At 48.3% G+C, this 12,195-nt stretch overlaps 1 protein-coding gene across 5 annotated transcripts in view; it reads right to left on the bottom strand.

Annotated features, from left to right (window-relative positions):
* MVB12B (multivesicular body subunit 12B) overlaps positions 1 to 12,195 on the bottom strand; it is a 76,945-nt gene that overhangs the window by 12,616 nt on the left and 52,134 nt on the right. For all 5 annotated transcript variants that reach the window (XM_068914577.1, XM_068914578.1, XM_068914581.1 and 2 more), the window contains one exon: positions 1,166 to 1,221. In XM_068914577.1, coding sequence (XP_068770678.1) covers positions 1,166 to 1,221 — 56 coding nt within the window. The remainder of the gene's footprint in view (positions 1 to 1,165; positions 1,222 to 12,195) is intronic.

The raw sequence follows: 12,195 nt of genomic DNA on the forward strand, positions 1-12,195 counted from the left end.
GACGCTCTGCAGGCAGCTGAGCCGATCTGGGCATGACAAGCACCTTCCTGGCTGGCTGCCCTGTGCCACCTGGGGCCCCGCAGCCCAGGGAGCTGCCTCCAACGGGGCACCCCGAGGAGCCAACGCACAACTCTTCACCAGGACTAAATTCACGCAGAAATATGCTGTATACAAAAAAAAAAAAAAAGCCTGTTTTGCCACTGCACTTGAGACACTTTGGCTCATATACCTCTCAAGCCAGAGGGCAACAGGAATACTAAAATCATTTTTCTATCCATGTTTCTGTTTTCTGGAACCCAGCAGAGGTCCAGCTGTTGTATCATTAGGACATAACAACCTCTCTAAACTTTGTAGACTGGAATTGGTAAACAGGACAGCACAGCCTCTCTCCATAGAAACTGGATTTCTGCCAGCGTAGCCATGGCAACCGCGCTAAGTTGGGTCAGCTAAAGTTACTTGCGCTCCACGTGCAAAATCACTAGCATTTTTCAAGATTAAGCAGCTCCCTGGAAGATTGGGGTGATGCCAACTGTACTTGGTTAGCACAGAGACAACCCCGAGGAGCCCCAGTTTTTCTGGGACGTTCCCACCGGCGCTTGCAGCTACCGAGGGCATTCAGGTCATCAGCTTTAACAGAGAAACGGACGGGGAGCCTGGCACGGCTCTGCTCTAGGCCACGGAGGGAGCGGAGCAGGACCCGAGCCCTGCCGCCTCCGCCGCGCGCGCAAGCTGCAGCCGTCCCTTAGCGCTGATGACCACCGAGTCACTTCTATTGCCTTGAAATTCTGCGATACAGACGAAAGCCATAAGGCTGGCCATACTATGCCATCACTACAACAGGCTAAATTTAGGAGAACCACTTATCTGCTGCTTTGTTTAGAGCGTATATCTATAGTAAGGGATTACAAAGGTATCCAGCACCCGGAGAGCCGCTTGGCCATTCCTGTTTTTTGGTGGTGATAAAAGTTTCACCTCCTGGGATAATTCAGTTTTAGAAATCATCAGGTAAAAGCCATTCAGACACAACAGGAAAGTATTCTGAAGAGCAACCTTGGGTCATCTCAAGCACAGGTATCAATTCCACGGGTCATCTCAAGCACAGGTATCAATTCCACCCATAGAAGATGAATTTCAGACATTGGAAAAAATAATGAAGGTAACTCACCCCTTCAGGAGCACAGGCAAACTTCTCCGAAATCATAAAAGGCACTCCATCCATTGCTGGAAGGGACAAAAGGAGCAGACACGTCACATTTCCCACTGATTTCTGACATGCAACCGCACGTGTTCACAGTAACGTACCACAAATACACCACATGGACATTTGATTGATTCCTCTTAGAAGTTATTTCCAGCATTTTCTCCCTTTAACCTCCCAGGGGTTTCTGTCTGTTCAAGACACAGCTGGGTTAGCCCCTACCAGGTCAGGATGCGATGAACACCCCCCACTCTATCCATATATGTTTTATGGCCTCAGTTTTGAGAATCTGTTTCCAATTTGGTCCAGCCCCCAAACAGGACTGTATTTGAAGCTGAAAACAAATACAAACAGTTCGAGAGGACAGACATCTACCTGCCCCTACTATACAGGCCAACGGGAGCTAACTTGGCTTCCTAGCAAGAGAATAAGGAAAATACTTGGTTCAGATAACTTTTACCTCCTCAAATACAAAGCAGTAAGTGCTATTACCTCGGCAGATTAAAGAAAAGTCACAGCAGTAGCGATAATGTAATCTCTTAAAGCTGGAGACAAACACCTTCCCATGCCTGTCCGCCACCAAGGAAAACTGAATAGTAAACAACGGCACGCACACATAAAATGCTAACCACATCTGGAGGACAGAAAGCAATGAAGTATGAAGACAGACACAAGGACATGACTGTACATGGCACAGCCCCATGTCACAGTGCCAGGTGCTCTGTTTGTCACACAACCTTAATGATATTGAGGGGGTTTTTTGCACTGATATCACCTTGTGCGTCGTTCTTTCGTAGCGCAGCAATGTTTAGTGTTTTGTCTTGCTATTACTATCCAGGAAACGTCACAGAACGCCTCCCGTAAGACATGTCAGTACAGGTGAGCCACTTTATTTTTAAAACATGTATCTCAGCAATTTCCACACAAGGCTGAAAAGGGCACACTTCCAAGGGAGCGCGCAGTCCTGAGTACAACCCTTTTATCTGAGTTATACCTTTAACAGTTTAACTCTCTAACTTTCAGCTCTGAAAAAAATAAAAACGTCAAACTAGAGCAAGTTTAACCCCTGCGATGCCCTCAAGTAATCCCCAAACAGAGTTTTCTTTCATAAAGCATCTGCCCCCACCCTGCATTTCTTTGCTTGCTGCTTTGCAACTTCCATTAGCACCAGCCAGTTACTGTGTTAGTGATCGAACAAAGATTATTCAAGAATTCATTTTACATTAGCTTTGTATATTTTTGACTTAAAAAAATTACACTGGAGTCATTTCATTATCAAAGGTGCTATGCGGCAGCCCCAACATTACATGAAACAAAAGGAAGCAGATGAAAAGCAGCATTACAAAATCCAGGAAGTTTTGAACCTGAAAGACCATCTGCATTTGTTATCCCGACAGAAACCTGCTTTGATCAGTCACGCACTGGCTTTTGTAAAGCAATTTAAAGAATAAGCCCCCAGGAGTTTGCGTGTGGCCCCCCAGGGCTGCGGTGGGCTGCGGCAGCAGGTCCCCGGTCCCCCGCTCTTCAGCCCGCCCAGAGCACAAAAGTGCAGAGCAAAGCAGCAGATGAAAGCAGGGCGTGCCAAAGGCTCAGCAGCGCAATTAGCACTCTCCTAAACAAACGAGCTTCAACAGAGCTGTAATTAAGCAGGCCTGTAATTAAGTATATGCCCTTTATCATAACGATCATGCTTAAAAATGGCATGATGCATGGAAGCGCGTTATTAATGCTGCAGTCCCAAAGCGAAGGGAGCGTGCATAGGAACTGGTGTGTCAGGCCCATCACTGGGCTGCTTGTAAAACGCATTAAAGGGAAAAATCAGAAGACAACAAGCTCATTCAACAGTTCTTTTCATAGCCGGGCACTAGGAGTCAAAAGGATTTAAATACCCACCAATTCAGGAAACTTTACACAAATAAAGCACCAAGCTGCCATTGCCTGCTCCATCCACCAGCCTCACGTGGCGCCAGGGAGGGTGGGAAGGATGTTTTCCTGCCAGCCACAGCACCCGTGTTTGTGGCAAGACTCAACTGTGTGGAGACTGCTGTGCTAGCCTGCATAATGAGAACTGCTTCAGCACAAAACTGGCTGAAAGCGGACTGCTCCGCTGCAGGGCGGTGGGAATCCATCTGAAAAATGCGAGGAGCATCTTTACTTCAAAGCTGAGCTGTGTCCCAGGCCAAAGTAAATACTCCAAAGGACATCCCCAAAGATTCATGCACCTCTCCCTCAAAGATACGAATGTGGTCACTCCAACATCTTGACACAGGAAGAAAGAGATTCAAAATCACTATTACCTAAAAAGTTTTTTTTTTTTTTTTAAAAACTCCAATACCATGCTTACAACAACTTCAAGGATGAAGCACCAAACTTCCTCATAAGAGTATACATCCAAATGGTTACCAAGAAGATTAATAAATACAGTAACAACTAGTTCCTCTATAATATTGAACCATTTTAATTACCGTTAACCTTTGTTCTTGTTTGCGAGATATCTTTGCTACGCTAAGCCTTTCCTCAAGTTCACAGTGTGCTTAGCATGCACGCCAGGCAACACACTAGTCTGAACAAAAAACAGCTGCAGCAATGTGTTTTGCTGGGCTTGCCCTGGGGTGTGTGTGTGTGTGTGTATAATTTTACCATATTTATATATATGTGTACATATATATATACACACTGTATATATAGATATATAGATACACATACACACACACACACGTACATCCTCTCTACGTTGCTCTGGCGAAACGAGGTTGCGCTGCATGAGCGGTAACACTGTAATGCTGGGGCGATGCACAGGGCAAGGCAACGCTCGGTGCGCGCGTGGGTCGCACCATAAAGTACTCCCCCACCGCACACCTGAATCACCACTAGCTTGCAGAAGAGGGAAATAGCTCCATCACCGCCCCTGGGATCCGCTTAGCGGTGTCCAGCACCAGTGCGCAGACGTGGGTGCCCTCGCTCCCAGAGCATACCCTGAGACAGGGTGCGATTTACAGCAGCTAGTTAATTTTATAATAAAGTTAAATGAAACCAGAACTGTAGGAGGCTTTTAATTCTACGTCCCTTGTTCTGATGTTGTGCTGTAAATAATCATCCTCATCAGCCTCTGATTCCTTCCCCCTCCCCAGTGCTTTTCAGAAACTCCTGGCAATTGCTGATGGGAAAGTGCTGCACCGAGACTCTGCCCGGCATTAACATTCCCACGGGCATTTCAGAACTTACCAGCAACTCTTGGGCCTGGAGCTTCAGTGCTTGTTTTAATTTGGCCCAAAGCTGCTCAGTGTTCCTTAATGCCAGTCTGTGCTACTTTCAAGACCAGTGGACAGTAACATAAAGGGATAAAAGGAAGAGGTGCTGGTGAATGGTAAAGTAAACTCTCTTTCCAAAGGTAAAACACACTGATTCAGAACAAAAAAGGTGGGAAAGGTCCAATTTTTACAGCATTACTACAAGCAGCATTATTCATACGCTCGCATGAGTAAGATCATGTAAGAACCCACAAACGTTCTAACATCTTTAAAGGGCTGTAATTTTAAAATAATTTTAAAGACCTATAAAACATACCTTGCGCACTTCACTTAAAAGCCTCTTAAATAAGCAGGCAAAGCTTTTCTTGTACTTTGCTGCTTTTATACAGTTTGAGGAATTTGGCCTTCTATGGCACACACTTGCCTTTCATGAACCTGCATCTCCCACAAAGTGCCCACCTCAATGCGTCCTCCTTCCGCTGTGCTATGCACAAACACGCGCTCACATAGGTTAAAACAAAGGCATAGCAAGCACAGCCTGTGAGGATACTCCTTGTTTCAAAGGGTATTAAAATTTCTCGTTGAAATATTAGCTTTTGCCCTTGCCATATTTTGTGCTCGGAGAGCAGTTTGTTCTGCCAGGGCACGCTCAGGTCGCCTGCGCCTCCTTGGCTAACCACTGTCAAAGCCTGCCTGGAAGGATGTCAAGTAACAGCTTCCACACGTCAGTCACCGGGCAGCCTTCTGTTCGTTTCCACTCATGAGCAGCAGAAGAAAAGCTCTAACAAATTATAAGTGTCAGCAAAACGCTAAGCATGCATTAATACCGAGGCCTCCTGGATGGAACCACTGCAGCACTCAGTGTTGCACCACAAAACAGACCTAACACCAAGCCCTGGGATGTACTGGTCATTTCTTCACTCAGAAACCCCAAGGGAGAAAAACACCAAGACCTCAGAGGCAGTTTTGGAGAGAGGCACCCAGCTCACTGCATCAACCGCTTCGAGCGACAGACAGTGAATCGCTCCCACGGGACACGTGCTGTCAGCAGCCGGCGGGCAGCTCCGAGCTGCCATCCGGCGGGATCGGATCCGTGGCAAAGTACTGCCACCTGAAAGAGACTCCTCGCCTGTTAGCAAAATCGTGCTGAACACAGTAAAAACCTCACCAATCGGGGCATGACACAGCACGTGCGGTCCCACACTGCCTCCTGCCCCACCGCGGTCCGGGTCCAACTTGGAGCGACGGGAGCAGGCGCAAGAGCGCGGCAACACGGGCCACGCGGTGGCCACGAGCGTCACCCGGGAAAGCAGCCAACTCCTGTAGACTCTCCAGGCAAAAAACGCTCCTAATGACACAGGTCAGCGGAAGGGTCTGAAAGAAACAACATCTTTATCTGGTCCCTTCATGAAGCAGTTGCAGACCTCGACCAATTCCGTTTCACAGCTATGTGCGTTACTTTGGTGGGGGGAAAAACTCCCCCTAAACCTCGCAGTGCTTCAGCTCGCAGGGCTTCGGGAGCACCATTACTGTAACACGGGATTTGAACGCAGAGAATGTGTGATACAGGAAAGGAAAGATAGCAGTTTCCTCCCCTCCATGTAATTACATCTACAGCATCTGCAACAGATTAGGGAGATGCCTGCACTGTTCTCTCTCAAAATGGAAAAAAAAAAAAAAAGGGATTTCAGAAAGAAAAATATTTTCAATGGCTGTTTATTGTCTCTGAGGAGCAGCTCCTCCCTGAGGGTCACATCCAGTTAGTTCTTTCACTGGAATTAGATAAAAGAGTTAAAAGGAGCCAAAAGCCAGAACTCCACTCCTCCAAAATCCAAGCACAAAGGAGCGAGTTCCCTGGTCAGCAGGCAACTGAAAGGAGACCCGATCAGTACTCCTTAGCTGATGCACCAGTCTTTACTGGGTTGCCAGTTCCTCATTATAAATTACTAATATTTACTATTAACCTTTACAGGGCATGCCACAAAACTATACTCTATAAACACAACTTGTTAGCTCACTTAGAAATTCTCTTTAATACGAAGAAAGTACTGTCACCCTCCTCTAAGCACACGATAGATGCTGCCTTCTGTGCTATAGACTCCAACTGAATCTCAGTTGTCAAATTAGTAATTCATCTTTCTAGAATAACTATATTTTTAGCAAAGCTACCAGATTTAAATAATCAGACCTGCCAATGCTACCCTAATTTCAACATGCTGACGAACTTTCATAGGCAGCATCAGCTAACATAATGAGTTTCTGGATGACAAAGAACTTAAGACTATAGTTCTCTACGCTACCCAGTATAATAAGCACTTGTTCTTTTCTACAATGTGCACATAAAAGAGGAATCTAAATAATAATTGCTGTAATTATCTTGAAAAATATGTGGTGATTAATGGTGATTATGAAAATCTGTATAATTGTTCACTGAAATCTCCAATGATCAGATGCTTTCTTGAAACAGCCATTAACGAAGAACTTAAGAACACAAAAAGCATCAAAACTCAAGCCAAGCCTCTGACCGTTTGAAGCGTGGCAAGGATATGATTTCAAATACACTAGGCTCAGTTTTAACCCCTCCTACGAACTCTCCACAAGAGGTTTTAAGATGTCCATGATGTGATGCATATGTCATTGTGGTTCAAAGCACGAAGTTCAACCTGTTATTTATGCAAATAATTAATTACTCTTGTACCCAACTAGCAGTTTGTCATGACACATTAATGACTTGATAGACTTCTGTGAACTAGTGAACACAGGACAGCAGAGCGCTTTTATCGTCATTTAATTTAAAAACGATCCTGTGTGAAATTATCTACTCGTGAGTGATGGAAGCATAAAGAACAGACTCAGCAAAGCTTCTTTTGGATCATTGCTTTATTAATGGTAACGTCAGGGAAATGAAAAATGCTAACATTGTCATATTTAGCTCCTGGGTATAGATGAATAGCTGCCTCAGTGCTTGGCGGGTTCAGTTTGCACACTGCAGTGAGCGCTAATTCTTCACACCACTATTGTGGGGATACACAGCCATGGAAGAGTTTATATACCTCAACTCCCAAGGAAATAACAGCTGTTTCTGCATTTAAATTCTCACCATAAGCTTTTATAGCTTTCAATTTCTTTATTGCTATTTTTGCATGGCCTTTTACACTTGAATTTTCAATTGCTGGTATTAAAAACATTTAAATAAATAAGTGCCTTGCAATACATTCCTCTGTATTACTTTGAAAATTAAGCATTGCTAATCCAAAAGAAAAAAAATGGGATATGCTACTGCCACCTTTAAAATTTAAATCATCTTAGATTTTAGAAATAGCTTTCTGTAACATTGCAAAAGTCTTTAGATTTCCCCCAGACCTGAAATGCTAGCAGAGTGTTTATGTTTCACCAAGATGAGCATCTCATAAAACAGCCTAAAACAATATCATAAAAACAGTAAAGCTCACCTGTTTAGAGAAAACTTAATTTTCAGCTAAATGACACCAGAGGAAACAATGTCTCCACTGTTTTCATCAGGAGCTTGGAAATATGTAAGAATAAGGGCAGGCTGGGCACAGACTACTGGCACGCCAGTGTTCAGATTTGGCAGCTATCCAAACAAACCAACAGAAGCCATTGTTAAATTAAATGAATATACTGAGAATCAGACGCCATACTCTGCGGACACCAAGGGCAAACACTGACAGAGCTTGCTTTCCCATACGAGGTACTATAAGCTTAACACAAAAGCCCAGCCTTGCACAGCCTGGGCCACCCCGCTCAAGAGAGACCTTTCCAGCAAGGCAGCCACAGCCCATGTGCGATCCTGTCCTCCACAGCAAGGAGACAAGAGACAATTCCCGCAGCCAAACGCGATGCCATATGTGGGATCAGGCGCGATTCAGCCATCGAGCCTCTCCGTCACAACTGATCACGCTGCAGATATTTCTCCACCTGGGAACACCCACTCTGCGCAGCCGTGACTATTAACTTCGGGTGACAAGTAGGCCAGCTACTTTCCAAGGTACAGGACAGGAACGTCTCGCTTTCAGAGCACTTGCAGACTGCTGAGACCTGCGCGCCCAGGCTGCCTGGCAAACCGAGCAGGAGGGGAGCAGAGCCTGCCCACCTCCTGGAGAAGCAGCCGTGGAGGGAGCGGACCCAGCGCGACCCAGCCGGGGCCGGGCAGCCCGGCAGCTGCAGGAGCACGCCTGCCCGCGGAGGCACGTCCACCCAGCCCGGCCGATCCTGCAGACGAAGAGGCCTGGAAGGCAAGTAGCTGCTGGCGTTGCCACCTGGACCGGTGAAACTAGCCGGGCGCACGCCAAGGGGCAGCTGGCAAAACAAGAGGCGCGCCAGCCCGCTCTCCAGCGCTTACGCGCTATAAGCGCTTCGCACCTACGCGTTGCACAGGGAAGAGCCCCTCGGAAACAGGCTCCGAGGCAGAGAGCACGACAGCGCTCCCACCCTGCGCCTCATCCCAGCCCGCCTGCCTGCCGCAACTGCGAAACGCTTGCCATGCCTTCAGCCTGTGTTTCATCTTCTACAAAGCGCAGAGCGCTTTGGTTCTGATTAGCGCCTCTCTGCTTCCCTCTGACAGTCCGCAGAGCAAGCCTAGCGCCCTTGGAGCCTTTACAGCAGCTCGCGGAAGATTCTGCAGAACACCTACATAAAAAATGGGAGGAATGTTATGTGATCTCAGTACAGAGGAAAGGTATTCATAAATACGGAAAAAATGTTTTACAGCAGTCTGCAATGCATCAATAGGAGGACGCAAGCTTTTCAAAATAAACCACGCTCTTCATAATGTACGGCTAAGCCTCCTACTCCTGTACTTCTGTACGTAGTAATTTAAATAGCCGCCCGAATAGTAAACATGTGCGCGTGCTTTCTGAGCTACTGTGCACCGAGTCCCAGCTGGAGCACCACCACTCTGCATTCCCCAATCACTAACGATAGCAAAACCTCCAGAGGAGAGCAGCAGCAACCCTCGCGAGCGCCTGCCAAGCGCCCCGCCAGCAGGGACGCGGCCATCGCCCCAGCGCCCCGCCAGCAGCGCACCCTCCAGTCGCTGATAAGAGGAGCGCCCAGCTGCTAAGAACCGGACCAGCGCTTCTCCTGCCTCTTCCCCAGCTTCTTCTGCAGCCTACCCAAAGCAGCCCTGCTATTCATAACTTCTCAGAGGAGGAGCGGGGGAAAACACAGCTGCTCCCGAGCGCGATGGCCGGAGCCCGATGGCCGGGTGGGCGGCAGCCCGGCGGCGTCGCCGGGACGGAGCGGAGCCTGCCCCGCGGCTCGGGCTCGCCGTCCGCCCCGAGAGCGCCCGCCGCCCGGCCCGGCCGCTAGCCAGGGCGCCGGAGCCACGGGGCTAACGTCCCCGGAGCCGGAGCCGGGGCCGGCGGCGGCCAGAGCAGGAGCCCCGCAGCCGGCGGCGGCCGAGGCCGCCCAAGGGTCCCGGCGCTGGAGAGCCGAGCCAGGAAGAACGGCCAACAGCCAACGCCACCCGCCTGGAAAACCGCCCCAGGTCCAGCACCGCGGCCCCGGGAGCCCGGCCGAGGCAGAACGAAGGCGTTTCGGGGAATCACAAGGCGTTTAAAGCGGTGGCCGGGAGGAGAGGCCTCCCTGACTTCGCAGAGACATCTGAACTGTGAAAGAAGTTCGCAGCTTTTCTGTTTATCTTGACGTGATGTTGATTAAAAAAAAAAAAAGACACGGACTAAACGTTCACTTTTGCTAATGTGATCGTCAGCCTTGGTTTCCTCTACTTCCTGCACAGCTCATGACACAACACAATTAATTCTTTACTGCTAGACCTGGCCATGAAAAGGCTTGAGAGAGTACTCCTGGTTTTGATTACTTTCTTTTTTAAATAAAGTTAAGGTTAAGCACTGCGCGGTAACAGCTACACAGTACCTCAGCGCGGCGGCTGCATCGGCATCAGAGAACGTGGAGAGACTTCAAACAGGCTCTTCAAATTGCAAGTGTTTAGGAGCTCTTGATTTTATTATTTTTTAATAAAATGTCCGCTTTGAAGTCTCCGCACCATACTCAACTTCAAAGATCACACCTAAGCATGTGCTACTTCCAAGCAACAACCCTTAATTAATGAGCCCAGACCAGACACAAAGCAGGGCACCGGTGCTGGGCCGTGGAAGAGTCCGCGCGGGTCTCGGGCCAGCGAGCCCTTCCTGCAGCGCTGCGGAGCCGCTACGCCGAGGCCTCGGCACCGCGCAGGAACACAGACGTTTTCCAATTACTTTCAGCTCTGAACGTAACGATAGACAGACTCCTCGGACCTCATTAAACGTGTAACGTCTGTCTGCCGTAGAGACACGTGGAGACGCAGGTATGCGGCGCTGGGGCTTAAGCAAACAGTTGCAAAAAACGCATCAGGAAGCGCCCACAATAGCAGCAGTGTTCGCCGACCGGCGGCTGTAAATTCCTCCCTCTTGATGAGAGAAACATCCTGCTCGGCAACGGCTGCTTCCTTCCAGCACTTGTATTTTTCGCGCTTCTGTCATTTTCAGCGCTACAGGTTGGGACCTGGGTATGCGAAAGAAACACCTTGAATTTTGTCACAATATCTGGCCCTGCGAGCTTTGATTTTTCTTTGCCGAGACACCTACAGAGGCATGTTTCTCGTAAAACTGGGGTGGAGGGTTCTCGGCGCCGTTACTACGGAGAGGGGATCTGGGCTGCCTCTCTCCAGCCCAGGGCCGGTCTCGCGGGCGGCCGCGGCGCGCGCGGCGCAGGGGCAGGGGCAGGGGCAGCCGCTCGTCCCGCGCGGCCGGCTGCGCGCAGGTGGCCAGCCTCGGACCACCGGGCTCCCTCTGCAGCTACGGCTGCGCGCCGTAGCGTGGCTTTCTTTTAAAGGATTTTTTTTAAAGCGTACACGGAGCTTTTTGCTTCCAATAAAGGCAGGGGAAAGCGGACAGATCAGTTCCCCTGCAAGCGTCATGCTTTCCATACCAAGGGCATCCATAAATATGAATGGAAAGCAGAAACAAATTATGAGCAAGGCTACAAAGGAACTGGGGCTCCCATTTCCTCTCCGGGGAGCTCACTGATGCCATCATCACAGAACGCTTGCTTCTAAAAATACATGTTTTCATGCAAGTGATGCAACACCTATCCAACCAAAAAAGCCTTGACAAGGATCCAGGGCCACAGTTTTCAATGCAGGAGACAAGACACCAGTACGGCAAGGGCGATGCCTGCGCTGCCCGAGAAAACACTCAGCCGCCAGAAGGCGGTAATGCATTCAGGGCTGGGGAGCAGGGAAGACGGGGGGAAAATTTCCCTCTCCTCCCACCAGCTGGACTGCAGTCCCGGAGCCGCGCGCGCCCCGCACCAGGCGCCCTTCTACAGGGAGGGAGAGATCCAAAGTGCGACTGAACAGCAACTCAGGCTTTGAATTTCCTAATGTAACTTAATTTTTAAGTGTTCAGAGTCATTAGTGGAGCCACATATTTCTATCAGGTAAATTTCATTTGCATATGCAAATTATATCTAAATACACTGCACCATTAATATGATCTCTAATTACATAATAATAGTCACCAATCTCCACACAGATCAAACTTACAGTTTTGTAGCTATTAAGGAAATTGTGCTTTGTAATTAAGATAATCCTCATTTCCAGATGCTAATTAACTATATAATAATTAGCTTCTTTGGCTAATGCAAATTAAGTATTTTCATCCTTATTGGTAAAGGAGTTGCTTATCACTTAAAAAAAGAGACAACCTAGAAATAATCCCT

This window comes from Struthio camelus, chromosome 20 (assembly GCF_040807025.1).
Source record: "Struthio camelus isolate bStrCam1 chromosome 20, bStrCam1.hap1, whole genome shotgun sequence".
Taxonomy (NCBI): domain Eukaryota; kingdom Metazoa; phylum Chordata; class Aves; order Struthioniformes; family Struthionidae; genus Struthio; species Struthio camelus.